Source organism: Diadema antillarum, unplaced genomic scaffold (assembly GCF_040938485.1).
Source record: "Diadema antillarum isolate AM-2024a unplaced genomic scaffold, OU_Dant_1.0 seq00000994_RagTag, whole genome shotgun sequence".
Classification (NCBI taxonomy): Eukaryota; Metazoa; Echinodermata; class Echinoidea; order Diadematoida; family Diadematidae; genus Diadema; species Diadema antillarum.
Window position 1 is genome coordinate 593305 of NW_027271832.1, and position 17751 is coordinate 611055.

The following is a 17751-nucleotide window of genomic DNA, read 5'->3' on the forward strand; positions in this document are numbered from 1 at the left end:
CAAGTCCGCTTGTGTGCAGCGCATTTTAAACATCTGCACGTCTTTTGTAAATGCAGAAACCTAGAGGCTTTTACACGACTCATTTTGAGGAGAATGGAGGATTTTTGCTCCCTTCTCCTTTTTCACCACTAAGAACCCATTTATCATCGCCAATATGTTAGTGGCTGATTTGTCACAGAGTGGTGCATGCTGGCTAAAAACCCTAAGTGACATGGGAATAGTCTATTACATTTGTAGGGATCAAAAACTTTTTATAAGGGAGGGACACTGCATGAAGTGTTAAACTGACTATCATAATGATGTGTACTGGTATGTCCCATTATTTGTGTTTTGTATGCTGTGTGTTTCCCCTAGCTGTTAGTTTTTGATTTGGCTAATGATACTACAGCTCTCCAGAATTCCACATATCTCCCTGCCATGCCTAGTAAAAGAAAGAAAGAAAGAAACAAACCTAGCTTTCCTGACATTGTGTCTTTAATTTGCTGAGATATGTAATCTCATACACCTGTTGATTGTCAGGCACACTGTTCCTTAGACTTGCTAGTGATGAAAAAATAAAACATCAACAATGCAAGTACCATGAACTAAATTGATAAAGGAGCATGTTCTTTCGGGCTACCTTCGTATAATTTGGTAAAACACAGTGAGATAAATATATTCTGCTTTTCACACAGAGCTGTTACTGTAAAAGTGGAAATTCTAGTGCATTTGGTGCAACATGAAACTAGTTCATGAATATTTTTGCCTGCAAGATGCAGTAGTACTTTATCTCTTTAATTCAACAAAATTTACAACATGCAAAGTTCAAATTACCTGACTGAGTGTGAAAAGTAACTCACACTAAAAAATGCCTCTTTAACAGTAATTGGGATAAGTATTTAATGCCATATATTATAGCTTGTCCCAGCTTGATCAATGAGAAGGTTGATTACATTCTACACACTACAAAACACACAGCAGATTCAATGATTCAAATGATTCAAACTTCAGTTTTTTCTTTTTTCCAACAGAACGTACAAAGAAATATGTGATATGTGACATGCGTTTCATTAAAAGTAAAACACAGCCAGCCAGGGATAACATGTTCATGTCTATGATCAGTACAATTGCTGTGACTTGATCACTGTGACTTTTGGATTAAAAACAAACAAAAATGCCACAAAAGCAACACATCCAACAACTAATTCTAATGAGATAGGTCCCTTGGAATATAACTTGTTTGGAGAGATATGCTAGTATGTTATGCATTCAAAATCTTGCAATATCTATGACTGGATTGGGTCTATCACATATGAGTCACAGGTGAATTCCCCCTCAAAATTGGAAGTCATGTTAACATCACTGGGATACATTTCACGTGCACTACGTTTGCATTACGCCACATCCAGATGCGAGTTAACTCTTTCCATACTGAATTCTGAAATGCCCATAGACTTAATATGCAGGCCACCAGGTTCCCGCACAGAACGAGTTAAGACTCAGACATTTCCTTCCAGTTGTGTTGGTGACTTTCCAGCAAGGTTTGTGTCTGCAAAGGAATCTAGGTGACCTAAAAACTTTTGTGGTGATTTGTCACTCGATTCGCACACTGACAACTTGTGTCACCACAGCACGAATCAGCTGACTGGGTTTATTGTGTCAACTCTCGTCATTCTATAGGAAATCAAGGATTTTCTCTTCTTCTTTTTTTCACAAGCTACAGCTTCTGCTGGTGTGAATTGTGTGGCTGTATTGTTGCAGCACTGATGATTGTGGTGTTTCCACAGAGTACAGGAATAGGGTTTCTTTTCCTTTTTTGTTGTGTGTGTGTGTGTGTGTGTGTGTGTGTGTGTGTGTGTGTATGTGTGTGTGTGTGTGTGTGTTGTTTTGTTCTTTTTGTCCATGCTAAAGGTTACTTACCCATCATCAAGTGGTTGAAGGGTCCTTTTGTTGTTCTTTTTTTTATAGTCCTTTGTTGACTGTTTACTCTGGGCGATTCTTGAATACCTTGGGCACCTGTGGTTTTATTGTTACAATGGTATTAGGCTCAGGTGTGCACAGCATTTAGTAATTTGAAATGCAGAGATGAACGAGCAAGTGACCACTCACTGTGTAATCAGTTGTGTGTGAAATCATAACGTGTACATAGTGTTGTGTGGGAAAGGGGAAAGGAAAGAGATATTTGTACATAACTAATAAAGCACCCATTCATGACTAGCAGCATTGATAGAAACTCATCTTTTTTCCCACCCTGTTGTGCATAGAATTTTGTTACGGAAGCATGTAGCTAAGAGCTGCCCATGTCAACCTTAAAAGTCTTTTATTTATTCATTTTGCCTATTAGACCATGAGATCCCAGGAACTGCATTTCCTCTGTGCAGTCCAATATCTTTTTTTATCAGTGCTGTACTGTTTTTTGTTGTCACTTAATGTCAGTGTCAGGTAGAATAGATCATCTCTTTTTGTTTCAGCCTGTGCATGTTCATGTATGATTCTTTGTTTCAGTTTCAGAATCGTCAAAGCCACTAAAGTTACTACACTTATGGCTAATTCTTGAATTGATAACTTATTTTAGAAAATGGAAGTTCCTGCCCCTCCCCCAAAGCGGCTAAGTTCTATAAATCCTTTCTACTGTAATAAAGAATTATTGAGCTCAGTCGGTTCCATCTATTATTTCTTTGATAAAGTATATGGAATGAAAGAGGTGCCATGTAAAAGTTGAGAAGATGACAATTTCTGCAATGAAATTCTTCCAGGACTGGATGGGATACTGCATTTTCCTTGCCAATTAGTGCAAATGTCTGGAGATTACCAAATACTCATAATCCCTTTTGTGACACCATGGACTTTGCCTGTGGGACTGAGGCATTGTTACATCATAGTGCGCTGTCTAACTCTTACAATAAGGTCAAGTATAGGGAGACATTCTGAACACTGATGTAAAGGCTTATAAGTTAAGTGTGTAGTTATGTTTGTTGAATTACCGATCAGCAGTTGCAATCTTACAAATTTCATTTGTTAGAGGGAGACAAATTGATGAAATTTCACACCTCAACCTTCACCCGTGTACTTAATATTCTCTCGCTTTTAAGTTACATGTAGGTGTGCGAGTGGTGTAAGGATTAAGTCAACTTAGAACGTGTTTTTGAGAATCACCCAGAGGGAGACATACTTGAAGATATCAAAACTGAAAGAAGGACAAATGACTTCAGGGCAGGTTATAAGCACGCAAGTGTTTGATAAGCTGATACAGGTTTTGTTTTGTTGTTGGGTTTTTGTTTATCGTTTTTGTTTTTTGTTTTTGTGAACTGAGCCTACTTTCTTGTCAGTGTACTTTGATGAATGTGTTTCCATGAGCTGAGAGGGGTACCAGTGGCCATGGTACACTGCCATCTGTGAACCATCCATTATCCAGACACGAAGCGACACACAAGCTAGAATCATGTAACCACCAGAAAGTGCTCGTTGATGACACCAACATGTGGAGATGTTTCCTCCCTGATGAAAATCTGCTGTAATATGTGAAAGATTAAACATGTCATTGGAACTTTGTGGCAGACTCTACACAGGAATCTAGGAAGACACGCTGTATTTCCTCGCAATCAAATTCTCAAGTACTTGTTACGATACTTGTTGTACTGGTACTTGTTGTGATGATATGTGACCCAAACAAAAAGTCTTTCAGAATAACAAGGGAAAATTTTGGCTCCTGGAATGAATGGAATCAGAATTGACCTCTAAATTCAGTGTAGATGTAGAGTTCTCCACACATTTTTTTTTCTTTCTTGTGTTGGATATGATCATCATGATTGTTCTCTGATAAGTTTATTGTTTGTTAATGCATATGTGTGTAAATATGCCTGGTAGTTTTGTGACATGACAGTAAAGACTGGTGTTCCCTTCTCCTCTTTCGTCGTGCCCCAGGTATCACACAAGATCAGATCGATGAACTGAGAGAAGTCTTACCCAATGAGATGCTCCATGACATGCAGGCACTCTTCAAAGAAGGTGGAGACCTCGAATTTAGGGACAGCTCAGGAGCAACACCTGTGAGTATGGCCCCCTTAAAGGGGGGTGGTGGTGTGGTTTGTTGTGACTGACCATGCAGGTCATAGGTTCAAACCTTTCGTTAGTAATCACAACCTTCTTTATCTTTAGTGGGTATGTGGCTTTACTTCACTTACTAGTATAAGTTAGATCATTAGAATATCTGTAATCATGACATAGAAACAAGAGTAGCTAATGACAAAAGGTAATGGGAAAGGTGTATGTAGAGAGAAAAAAGTATACCCCCAGAGAAACGTGAAGTCTTGCTGTGAAACACAGCCAAAAACAATTTGTTAGTTTTATGTTCTGTCAATAGGTTGAATAGCAAACTACCTTTTTTCCCCTCACCCAAATGAAGTATTTTGGCTTTCATATCATTTCCTTTCAGCTTCACATTGCCGTTGCCAACGGATACGAGAAGGTGGTGCAGTACTTACTGAGTCACAATGTGGACGTCGCCTCGAGGGACGACGACGGCTGGCAACCTATCCATGCCGCAGTGTGCTGGGCGCAGGTAAGAGCAATATTAACCCCTCTAGAACCACCGCCTGAATTGGTTCATTGACATTGCATGCATACAGGTTGCCGGCAGTCATTACAGAGTTAAAATACATGATACTAACATTGGATTCTACCGTTGGTTGTCCAACAGCTCTACTGAAATGTGGAGCATTTAAATGAAAGCTTCATGTGGTAGTGAAATCTTAGCTGTGAGCTCCTACTTTTAAGCCAGATTAGTGGACCGGTGTATGTCAGGTTGTATGTACCTCGTCCACCAAGGATATCCTGTACAACCTTTTCCCCTTGAAGCTTGCCTACGACTTGCCTCACATGGCAATGGGTAATGTCGTCGGCAAAACGTCTTTGTTACTGCAGAAAAAGAATAGGAAGAAACTAATTCAATTACCAGTTCATTACTAAAAATTTTCCTAACCGTAATTATGCTGTTAAACTGGCCTGTTAAATATATTGTGAATTACCATGAAGTTAGAAATGATGAAAAACAGATGGTTTATCAATGCACCATTATACCTGGATAAGGAGAAACTGGATTGAAGAAAAAAAAAAATACTTGTGTGGATGCACAATGCCTTGCAACAGCTCTGCCTTGATATCAGGGAAAGTAAAAGAAATCTATGTAACCAGGACATAAAGGTATCAGATATCCGGCTCACCTGATGCGTGATGCTGTGCTGATACCTAGGAAACATCATCCTTGATGTTTGAAAAGAGAGAGAGAAAAAATCAATAACAACAAAATGCCTTTCTGGCATTGGCATGCTCCTTTGGGCATCAATGTAATGCTCCTATCTGGCCGTAAAAAATGAGTGATCTGGACTTTGTGCTACTCGGGTGTCAGATGTCCAAATGTATCAATATCCACCCATATTCAAGGCATCACATTTCAGTGCGACATCTTTTAATTCTGAGTTTCCCCTTTCCAATGTTAAACAGAAAGAAAGAGATTTGCCTCTTTTGTCGTAGTTGATTCAGCTTCCCTAACAGCTCGGCAAGGAAGAAAGTCACGCTCAAAACAAGACGGGTAAAACTCATTGTGCATTCAGTGTGCCAAAATTTGCTACAAGGAAGGACTGACGGTTTTTCCAGCTAATTGATGTAATGTAGTTCTTTTCTTAAACCCATATGTGGTCTTTGGGTGTTTTTTGGCAGCCTGAACTTATAGGGGAACTTGTGAGGGTTCGTAGAGAAACAGACAGACCTTTTTGAGAAGGTGGGTGGTGAGGTTCACAAGAGGTTCATGTTTAATTCAAGGTTTGCTGTAGGTGGACAGACTGAGTGAGTGATGGGCAGTGTTCCCACAGTGCACTTTAGAAGTCCATTTGGCCGGAGAACGGAGCATACCCTTTCTTTCATTGTTAAGCCATTTTTGACACAGGCTGTTTTTTTATTGAGTTTAATATGTGTACTGTGTGTGTATGTCTTGTAGAAAGTATTTCACCTGAGCTGTCAAACGCCCAATGGGATGGTATGATGAAGTGATGTGGGGAGTGTGCTTCCCAGGAGGCAGTGGTTCTTGAGAGAAGGTATAGCTGCCCGACCGTTGTTAAATCGTAGCATGCTGTAGTTCGCGGGAATCACAACCTCAGGTTGGAACCTAAAGGGCAATTCATCGGTACAGAGGCTATGAATTTCATGCCATCTTTGTTGTTCGTGACTGATGATCATCATCCAGAAATAGTCACATAGGCTGGACATGCAGGCAGACAGAGACCGTCCTCAAAGAAAAATAGTTTGATGACTACAAAACTATATAACGGCCTAGAACACATAACTTCTTGCACCTGCCACTTTAGTAGCTTAGAGAAAATTGCAGGAAGTGATTGGGGATGAGCTTGTGTCTTCTTTGCCAGGATAGGAGTCTGTGTTACATGAACTGTGATAACCTGTTGTAGATGTGTTGTGTCAGCTGGATATACAGTGAAAAGAAAACAAAAACTGTGAAGGGTTTGCTGCAGAAGTGCTGCTGAAGAAAACCAAAATGAAATTACTGCATTTGATCTAAATTTGTGTTTGTTGGCAATCTGGCAGACAGGGGGGTAATTCTTTCTTTTCCGTCTTGAGTCTGCTCCAAGTGTGCCTCCCGTGACACATTGCATCGCTTCCTGTCTCCACGATCCCATGGGGGATCCGTAGCAATGACAAATGACATAATATCCCCCCACCCCTTTCTTCTCAACCTTGTTTGGGCCACTTTTCCCTCCTTTCTTTTCTTTGCCACTGTTTCTTCTCTTTCACCTGCCTGCTGCATTCCATCAAGCCAACAATCATGAGTCCATCAGTCACATTTCTCTCAGTTTTAGTCTCCCTTGCCCTCCTCCCCCCCCCCCCAGTTCTCCATCTCCCAAGATACCTTTAAGACAAACTCCCCACAAAGTTCTGCCTGACTCCGATGAAAAGAATAATATCAAGACAAAAGGAGACTGGTTAACAGTTTAATGGAATTTTTAGCAAGGAACAAGAAAGTTAAACATAATTTTAAAGGCACACAAAAGTAGTATTCATCACAGTCACAGATATGCAAATTGGGTGACATGATATGATGATGTCACCACCTCTTCAGTCTCCCATTGGCTAACACACATTTATTCACTGACTTATCTTTGTTTGCAAAATGAACAATTGCAGAGGTATGGGATGCTTACATCATGGCAACATATGTGACCCTGCACCTCAAAACAAACAAAAAGTCGCCAGACATAAATTTTTAGTTAAGACCATATTCTGAAAGAGCAGACTTTAAGCTTTAAAATGATGTATAACTCAAATCAAATGGACTCTCCTAAGCTATCTAAATATTGGAAAGAAAGCACAAACTCAGGAAAGGTGTGAACTGAGAAAAGAGGCTCTAAAGTACAGTGTCTATTCAAGCGCTTAATCTTTACCAAACCGTGCTGGCTGTGCGATGAATGGGACAAAAAACAGGAAGTAAACCACCAGAGTAACAACAATGAAGAGATTATCAGATTAAACTGAAATTAAGCATGCCTCATGAACATATTCTGTCCATAATAAATGCCAACTTTCAAAGCAGTAGCACTATCCTTTCAAAAGTTATTAGAGTTGAAAGTGAAGAGTGAGGGCAAGGTTTTTCAGAAATGAAAAAGGGATTCTAAAGACGCACCTAATCACACTATTCTACCAAAAATGTTCGAGATAAACTGCTAAAAAAACACACTTTCCTGCCCGTTTTATGATACCACATTTTAGCATAATGTAAAAGAAGACCCGCTCTTTCAGAAAATATGAAAAAGTCAAGCTCGGCTAGGTTGACCCATTTCACTTATTTTCAGTTCTCACGCAAAATCAGTGTGTGCGACTTTTTGTTCGTTTTGAGGTGCACGGTCACATATATTGTACATAAATTATCATGACTGCCACTACTGTATTATATGCAATGACATATATAGGAAGCTTTAAATCCAATAAGTTCTCTCTCTAATTCCAGTAAAGCATCTTTGCATTTCTTTGACTGACTGTAATCCTCGTTAGTGAAGTCAGCATCAGTATGGAGGGGAGTTTCCCCCTTTAACAGTACACAGAGTGTATCCACTTTGTCATATTAAGAATACAAATGTTTTCATGCACCTAGTGTTGTTAGTTTACACACAGCACTGTAGAAACTGTTAGAGAGTTGAAAAATGCCAGGATCTCGTTACCTTTAATTGGCTTATTTTTCCTCCCAAATTGAAGGCTAGGATAATCCCCTCTCCCCTTTACGATTTCATTCCTGTGCCGGTGAAAGTGGAGGCAGTGGTATAACACTTTCCTGAGTGCTCCAGGAGGTGACATTGGAAACTACGCCCTGCACATACGTCATGGGGAGATTACATTAGGTGATGCATCAATGACATGTTTTCCTTACCAATGTCTGCCACATCAGGCTATGTGCTGCTCCACACTGAGAAGTCTCTTCTCTGTCTTTCTCTCAGCGACAGAAAGTCGTTGATGCATCGTTACTGTCACATCTTACTGTTGGCGTAACCGCTATATTTGTGCTCAGGAGAGGGGTCGAGTGCTCTGAAGTGGAGAGAAGTGAAACCAAACTGTCCTTTGGTCAATGAAAAGTTCTTTCTGCTTTGTCCCAACTTGCTATAAATGTAGCTTACTGGAGAGTTTATTACATGCATAATGCTTGTTGTGATGGCATGTTGCTTCTAATCTTTATGCTGTGAGTCAGAAATCCCGACATAGGTTTTCTGGTCTCATGTACACAGAGTAAATGTTAGTCCAGTGGACCATTTGCTGAAAGAAAATAGGTGTCATGACGTGATAGATAGCACTGATTGAATTTTGTCAGACATCGAAGACAGCGCGCTCTGTTGGCCCCTACAAATTAAACATGTTCCTCTGTAATATATGGATTAACCTCTCATGCACGAACAATGAAAAAAATAAATCAACATTAAATGCCCTGAGGGAGCATAATGTTCTCACAGCACAGTGTAGAACTGATATGGCAAACTCTGCATATATTTTGAAGCTGTGGGCAACAGGCTGATGAAGTCATCTCCCCATCCCCATCCTGTCCCACCCCTCATGGTTGGGATAGGAGAGTCAACCAAGAGTCTTTGGTGCTTCACCCCCTCCCCCCCCCCTCCCCCTTCCCTGAGGGAGCCGCAAGTTGTCACTTCTGATTCCACCGCTCATCCTGCTCGGCAAACAAGACGAGGAGTCGGGTCGTACTTAGAGGTTTGGGAGAGAGCTCTGGCTCACGGAGTGCATGTAGCCTCCCTAAACGTGGGGGAGACGTCCCTGTACCACTTTCCATCAATCAGTGTATAGGAGATCATTTTGTGGTGTGTCTGCCGCTCTCATCCTGGATTTGAGTTCCCATTTTTGAGAGTCGCCTCCTCGCAGCAGTGCTGAGTCCTAAAAAAAAAAAAAAAAATGGAATCGTTGATACTGACACAGTTCATCAACAAGTCTCGCCATTTTATTCATGTTATGTAAGACAGGAGGATAAATGGTGTAGATATTTGATTTCCAACAGCCAGATGTTACTTTTGTCATATGTACTTTTTTCTGTTGAAGTATGTATACTTTTTTTTTTCTTCTTTTTTTTTTACAGTCTGTCCAGTTGATGTTTGAACCTGTCAACATAGGAATAGAAACTGTGATGCTTTGGAAGTGTCATTGTGTCAAGGGGTGAAAACCGTCCTGTTGTACAGAATGCACAAATGATTAGCCTTCAGTAATTCTATTGGAATTCAAGTGATTTGAATCGTACTGCATGAGGAAATATTATGCAGGTATGTTAGATCCATGCAAGACACTTTCAGATCCCTTCTGTTCTTATTCTCCATTCTCAGGCAGCCTATAAATGTATAGACATCATTGGCATTTAGCAGTGGCGTTGCCAATCAGTAGTTGATATCATCACATATGTTGCAGTTTCTCTTGAGACATGGGTTTATTATTTGTAGGAGAGCTGGCGAAGATAGTCCTGTTGTGCAGTCAAACTATCAGATAGAGTGATGGTGATACAATGTAGTTTGTATTCTGTGATCATCTTCAGTGTCCACTCTGGCAGCTTCTAATTGTTATGAATTACTAGATTAATTGACCTTTTTTTTTTTGTTATTTAGCTACAATTTAAAGCTTTTAATGCTTCCATATGTCTTGCACAAGCATTTGAATTGTTATGTTGTGAAAACATATTATTGTGTAATTATGTGCACTCTTCCTCATGTGATGATCGAAGTCCCTAAGCAATCTGCTAACTTGCAGCAATACTAGCCCTTTAAGAGGTAGCAGAGTATTGTAGTTGGTTCCTTTCTGTGATCAGTACCAGAATAGAACATAAAATCCCTTGGCTAAAAGCCAGACTGATTTATCTGTTATGCTATCAAATTTTCATCCATCAAGCCAAAGAAAACACGAAACACATTTTTCCTACAGCTGACTTGATAAACGACTCTATGTAGTTGTGCTCAAACTTACCTGCCGTCAGTATTTCCTTGTTCCAAGCGGCAACTTTGATAACAATACCCCACTCTCTCTTTGTACTGTCATTGATAACATTAAGCCAGAACTTCATATTTTTTCATAGATCTTAAAGGGCATATATTTTTGTTCCTTTTTCCCCCTTCTGTTTTTCCCCCTCCTCTGACCCAGTCTTTCTCTCATATAAACATTGTTATCGTTCCATGATGCGCAATGAAAGATGCATTAATTCACCAGCATTCCAGAGAGCAGCATTCTCTGGAAGGTAGCTTGCACAGTGTCCAGTGCAATCCTGGTAATGTGGTGTTAAGAGTCATCATACAAGAGTACCAAAGTTTGTTCAGAGTTTTCGTGTTAGAGTGATGGCTGCTTGTATGCTGAAACTTGTAACATGAATCCAAGTACTGTTAAAGAGGACATTTTCACAGTTTGGAAATTTGTTTGCATTTCGCGGGACATGAAACTAGTGCAAAAACAGAAGAGTGGGAATTTTTTGCTCATTGTTTTGCTTTTTTTGTTATTAGAAGTTTTCATCACACTCGCTAGTCCTGTAGCACAAGTGAATTTATTCTCATAATGCAGACTGGTTACCTTTTACCATAGTACTTGGCATGTACTGCCAAAACCAGTAAATGATATGGCAGCAGTGAATTGTTGAAGGTCTTGCTTAGTTGAAACAACTATCCGGGAAAATTAAAACCCCCAGAATTTATCTCGCCCAGCCGAGCACTAAAACTCAATTGCACTTTAAGCATTTCTGTCTTTACAGTATGTAAAGGGAGATATTGAGATTGTACAAACTTACATGCTTGCAGAAATGTGTGTACAGACATATCAGTGAATTGATGGTGAAAATGCTGTTTTTGAGGCAAGTTTCTGATGTATCATTGAACCAACACTCATGAAATGCCATGTCTTCTGATGCTTGAATGTGAAATGACAATTAAACTCTGGAATTTTATGCTGGTCTTTCTGCTGATGTATATGTGTCCATGATATCCTCTACCTTGAACCTGTGTTAAAAGTTTGAAACCATTTTGTGTGACTTGCTGAAAGTCTCAGGTCATAACAGTGTGCTTTTTTTTCTGAAGTCTTAGCAACTATCATTTTTACACAGTGCAGGTGTCTGCCACAAGTTTATTTTTAACCAGCATCCACAAAAATTACATATTAAACATTTTTTGCTGGTATGTATAAAGCCAAAACCAACTTAGCATGTTCTCTGGATGATGGTTTGTTGAACCTCTGCAATTTGTCAACACCCTTTCCATCAAACTGGAATACTTAGAAAAGAAACACCCTCCCCACCCCTTCCAAAATACCAAGCACACTGGTATGAGCCTTTAGAATGAATAGGATCATGTTACATTTTTAAAGACCTCTTTTTAATGCAAACTGCAAGACTGTTCTTCATCACAGGGTTGTTATTGTCGTTTGTTTGTTTTCCAGTTTATTCATGTACATGGCAACAAGGTATGACCATTTATGATTAAGACAAAAGTTTAAATTGCCTATGTTACATAACATTCATAAGTACTCACATTATTTCACACCATGCATATCTATGCAACACTGCCTAAAATCAAATGGATATTGTAAATTAAAATGCAGCCTTCGTTCCTTTTAGCTGTCTAAAAAAAAAACAACAACAACTGGCTTTCAGGATATCCTTTTCCACATTGCTAAATCATGATTAGGGCCTACTCATATACGTTTCCTGACTCTTTCCTTCTTAGTGATATCAATATTAACACACACATAAACACATGCACACACACACACACACACACACACACACACACACACACACACACACACACACTTAATATATTTTTTCCTTCTCTCTGTTTTATCTCATTGCAAAACAGATGCACATGCCAAGTCGGAAATACATCTTTATTGCTCCGCCAGCTACGCATGCAAATTTCTGTGACACCATACCAATTTGATTTGACACTGTTCAGTATTGAATCTATGCTGCAAGACTCTTTAAAACTAAATGAATAAATAACTGAAATGTTATATGCAAAATATTGGAATCGATGAAGCTTGCTGCCACATAATAATTTATTATTTCCACCCCCCCCCCCCTGCAATTGAAATAACAAAACAAAACAAAACCACACACACGCATAAACAGAGAAACTCATTTATGAAATATAAATGCTGCTATTTCAGTAGTCAAAGTGAGGCAGAGCGCAGAATTTGAGTGACCGCAGAACAGTTCTATTTATATGGACTGTCTTGAAAATGCTATGCCTTCAATACGGGCAGAAGTTTGATTTGTGTTTTTTAACCCATGGCTAACCATAAAAAAGAAACCTGGAGTGTATGCATAAGAATGTATGTACGTACTATGTGTATGTCATTGTGCAGTGGTGTCAGAGTAAGCATATTGACTCATTTTTCAAAGTTGGCTAAACCCATCGTATGAACCTCTTGTCTTGTATATCCAATGTCTACAATATTCATACTTGCTGATTAAGGATTTATTTCCGCCATTAACAGGTTCTGATACATGTAGTTGAAAAGATTCCATGTAAGATTCATGAGCTAACTCCTGCCTGTCTTGAGCTCTTTTAATCATAATAATTCATGTCACTGTGAAAATATTCAGCCAATATATATCTCACTCACGGAAGAAAGGACACTACTTGGTAAACATATGCTTCACGTCACATAGTATACATCACACCAGTGGCGAATGTTCGAGTTTTGTTATCAAACTGTGGATTGTTGGCCGCTCCAGCCATAAATCAGCTTAATACCAGTGTCAAAAGTATGCCTTCGTCTTTGAAATTCAATCAACTAATTCATTCATTACACATGTCAGCAACAATCCCATCGAGAGGGAGACATTCAATTCATGTGTCCATGTCACACAACCAACTTTCTGTATAAATACTTACATCAAGGAAATAAAATGCTTTCAGAATTGATTCAGACCTGTTTTATACTGTACGAGCTGAAATTTTCACGTACAGATATTTTCGCGAATTGCTACATGGAGGACATTTTCGCGTGTTGTTAAATTCGCGGTTGCGAGGGTCTAACTGAACTTAGCTATTTGTGCGTTGTTATTTTCGCGGTTCAAAGGCGATCCGCAAAATTCGCGAAAATAAAACCACCGCGAAAATTTCAGCTCGTACAGTATTTGTAATTCCAAGTCATAGGGTGATGCAAACTAAGTCTTTGGTCAAATTTATGCTTTCAGTGCCAGCAGTTCCTTCTATCTACTGATGGCTGTTTCATGACAAATGCCAAGAATTCTGAGCTCGTCAAGGCTTATCACCTCCTACAATGAAGGCAAACTCCTTTTAATACTTTAAGAGGCTTTGGCAAACTTGAGAAAGGGACAGAAATAGGGAAATTTCTCATTCCAAGGCCTTATGAATGTCTTTTTCATTTCGTGTTTTGCCATTCAGTCGTATGCATCTCTTTTCTTTATTTTTCCTCCATCTCTTTTCTCTCATCCCATGTCTTGCCTATCTTCTTGGCTCGTTCACTGCAGGCCGACATTATCACCATGCTGGTGGAGTCGGGGGCTGACTTAGAAGCACGGACCCACAATGATGAAACGCCGTTAAGTAAGTGGAGATTTTGACATTTACTGGGGTATTTTCGCCCGAGCTCTCGCAGCGATGGTTCGTTTGTCTCTTCCCCCGCTTTCGCGGGCGCGCTCCGCAATCGCCATGGCAACTCTCACTAACTTGCCCCTGGGCGACTATACCTCGGGTTTGATCGAGGAAGAAGGATGAAGCGATGAAGGGGAAAGGAAAAAGAGAGAGAATGCCCATGAGTTGGTGATAAGAATGCAGCACACTTGGACAATGTCTGATAAGCTTTGATGGCTTGCATAGAATGATCTACCTACAGTTTTTTTTTCTCTAATTTCCCTCGACTGTTAATGTAACCACCCATTTTGCATGTCTGTGATGGAATACAGTTTGATTTTTTTTTTTACTTCTTTTTTAATACCAGTTGTGTGTGAAAAAAACAACTCATAATGTTTGTTTGTTTTTTTCTCATATTCAACTATGGGATGACCTTGTCATACTTAACGTGTTAGCAATTCATGTGTGACACTGTGTTTAGACAGTGGCTAAATGTAAAGTTGTTGAAATTCATGCATTGGTGTTTATTTGAGCATGAACTTGTATATGTATGCCGCAATTAATTTGTGACTGATCAAAACAGGATTTTGGTGAAATATCCTAGAAAAGCTATTTTTTTCTGTTGTTAATAATCACATCAGTTAAGGAGCTAAGAGGCATTTGTGTGAAGTTTCATGGATATAGTATCTTTGCTTTAGCTGTAATCATATGTAATACATCTAGTGGGATTACATCTAGCAACACTTCAATTTGTGTTATGTGTATGTATTAAAGGGATGGTATAGTATTGGTTGAAATAAGGATTGAGCTTTTAACTCTTTGTAAGATACTAAGAAACTACTTATGAAATGTTACAGAGCATACAATTCTACAAGGAATTCAAAGTTTATATGACAAAAATTGGTTTTGGAATGGCTGAGATATCCAAAAACAAAGTAAAACAGAGTGATCCTGGTAAAAGATGGGTCTCACCTTTTATTAAGATCCCCTTGTTTTGGATATCTCAGCCATTTCAAAACCAATTTTCATTAAAAAAAAAACAACTTTGAATCCCTCATAGAGCTACATGCTCTTTCATATTTCATAAGAGGTTTCTCATAATCTCACAAATAAGATTTTGAAACCTGGAGCCCCTCTATTAAGCCATCTACTACAACCAAAACTATTCTATCCCTTTATTTATAGATTTCTAAACCCAGCACTGACATTTCCTTTTGTCAAATGTTGAGTATTCTTCTTTTTTGCATTTTTTTTTAGCTTGCAATTCATTATAAAATGCTAATAGAACTCATGATATAGAAGCAATTGTATGAAGTAGCACTGAATTCGTTAAAATGTCACCCAAGTTTCTATAGGTCTTATCCCAGTGTATTAAGCAAACTCATAATAAAGAAGTACTCTGCATGTTTTATTCTAATAGCTTGACTCTCATTTCACTTTGTAATTTGGTAACCCGTTTCTCGACACTGAATGGCTCCAAACAGCTACAAGGCAGCCAAGTATGAATGGGCAGCAAAGGATGGCTTGCTCATAGTAAACCCACAGGGACATTGGTCGTGTAGTGTCAGAGATTCTGTGTAACATATATTTCTCTCCCTTACTATATGATATGTATGCTGTGCTTTATTCTCTTCTCTTTTATATACTATTCTTAGTTTTTTGACTGCCTATGTTTGTGCTTCTCTTCGTTCTCTGCTCTGCTATTTTTTGAGATAAGATTGATTATCTATATTAATGTGGATCTCTCTCACTTTCTGTGTGGTTTCTGTATCTTTCTTCCTTTCTGCCACTCTCACCCTCTTTCCCCCCATCCATATCTCGTTCTGTCAATCTGTCTTTCTCTATCTTTTTTGTTCCTCTCTGTCTTTATCTCTCAAGGTATTTGTGAGGATGAGGAGATCCGGACGCTGATACAGCAGCTGAAGGTGGAGATCCAGTCCAACCGCATTAAGTCGTCGCACCTCATCCGCCGCAGTTCCAGCAGAAACAAGCGTGGGTGAGTTAACTCCATCAACTGTCAGCCCAACAATTAAGGGCCGCATCTGTATGTAGCAGCACCCTCTGCTATAGTTTGCAGCAAAGTTTCCCTATTGTCCCCCCCCCCCCCCCAAAAAAAAAAAAAAAAAAAAAGAATCACTGTATTAGTATACAAAGCTCATTCTATTATCTTGACCAAGTTTCAGTCAAAGTTTCAAGATGTTGCTTTTATTATACTGCTTTTGTAAAACTAAAAGGATTATTTTGGGGAGCAATGGGAGTAGGGAGCAGGCATTCTTTTTTTTAATGAATCCTGCAGCCTCAGGTAAAAAAAAAATATTCTGAGAAACTATTATGAGAAATAGTTGACAAGAGGCTTCCAGTGAAAAAGAGAGGATCAAGGGAGAGAAAGGGTGATGAGAGAATTATGGTAATTTTCTTGGTGAAAGGTTTTGAGAGATAGTGCCCTGGTTGAGATCCTCCATGATGCAGAAAAGACTTGCCGCTTGCCTCCTGACATGAAGCAAGCTAAATAAAGCTGGATATGCATTTGTTGCCTTCTGGCAGGCAGACATCACAAGATATGGCATATCTTAGTGACTGATACCAAAGTGCTGCTGTATAGAGATGTGTCTTCTGAAATGGGAAGAGCACGGGATGATTCTGTGCAGAATATAGCGCGAACAGGGTGATAGCATGCCTCTGTGATAAGGTAGAAAGTAGGACATTTGTCAGTCCAAGGACTCAGTTTACTTATAAGTTTCATCAATGAACAAGGTAAATATGAACATTGCTGTAAGTGCAAAGCACACAAACTACTAACAACTGCAATCAGATTCAAGTTCTTACAAAACTTCTTCAATTAAACAGCAAATTCTTCTCTGCCTTTGAAAAAGTGACTATCTTCCCACATCACATGTTAGAAGCTGTAAACATGAGGCTTGCCTTGAGCTGTGCGAGTTCACTAAGTTGATAAATTACAGTCCGTATCCATCAGAATAGACAGCAAATGCGGATTCCACTGTTTTTGGGAAGCCGGTGCAAGCCGTGCATGCAAAATATCCCAGGGCACTCTTCCCCCAAAGAGCAAGGTGAAAATGTGGGAGATGTGGGCAGTAAAACACAAAACACACAGGCTGGAAGTGGAATGATAGATACCAAGCCTCCACGGTTCACCTTGGGCGACTGGTTAAAAAAAAAGTGAGCGATGTCAGTTTAGCAGGTACATTGATCTGAATATATATACAAAGTTAGAGAATGAAAATGGTGTAGTATTCTTATCCTTACTTCACACACATATGCACACTTTCTTTCTCTTTGTTTCTCTCATGCACATACTCATTTCCTCTTCTCTCTTTTATCTTTCACAAACACACAAAAAACATACTGACATACACACAGACACCTACACACAATCACATGCATACAGACTATCTCACAGCTTTCTCTTAGTCTTATAAATATACAGACTCCCACCCCCCCCCCCCCAAAAAAAGAGAGAAAACGATAGCAGGATATTGTTAATGACTTGCATTTTTTTGTTAACTCAAAGCAAAAGGCAGCATTGCCTCGCTTGGTGCGCATGCCTTCCCAGGGTGGGTGTGTCTTGTGACACCATCTGTCTCCTAAGAATATTAAGAAAAATAAGAAATTTATAAACTGAAACTGT

General features: G+C 39.3%; 1 protein-coding gene across 3 annotated transcripts in view; it reads left to right on the forward strand.

Moving 5' to 3' along the window:
• LOC139742285 (protein phosphatase 1 regulatory subunit 16A-like) overlaps window positions 1-17751 on the forward strand; it is a 108244-nt gene that overhangs the window by 73789 nt on the left and 16704 nt on the right. For all 3 annotated transcript variants that reach the window (XM_071652863.1, XM_071652864.1, XM_071652865.1), the window contains exons 5-8: window positions 3904-4028; window positions 4415-4540; window positions 14003-14078; window positions 15984-16101. In XM_071652863.1, the coding sequence (XP_071508964.1) occupies window positions 3904-4028; window positions 4415-4540; window positions 14003-14078; window positions 15984-16101 (445 nt within the window). The remainder of the gene's footprint in view (window positions 1-3903; window positions 4029-4414; window positions 4541-14002; window positions 14079-15983; window positions 16102-17751) is intronic.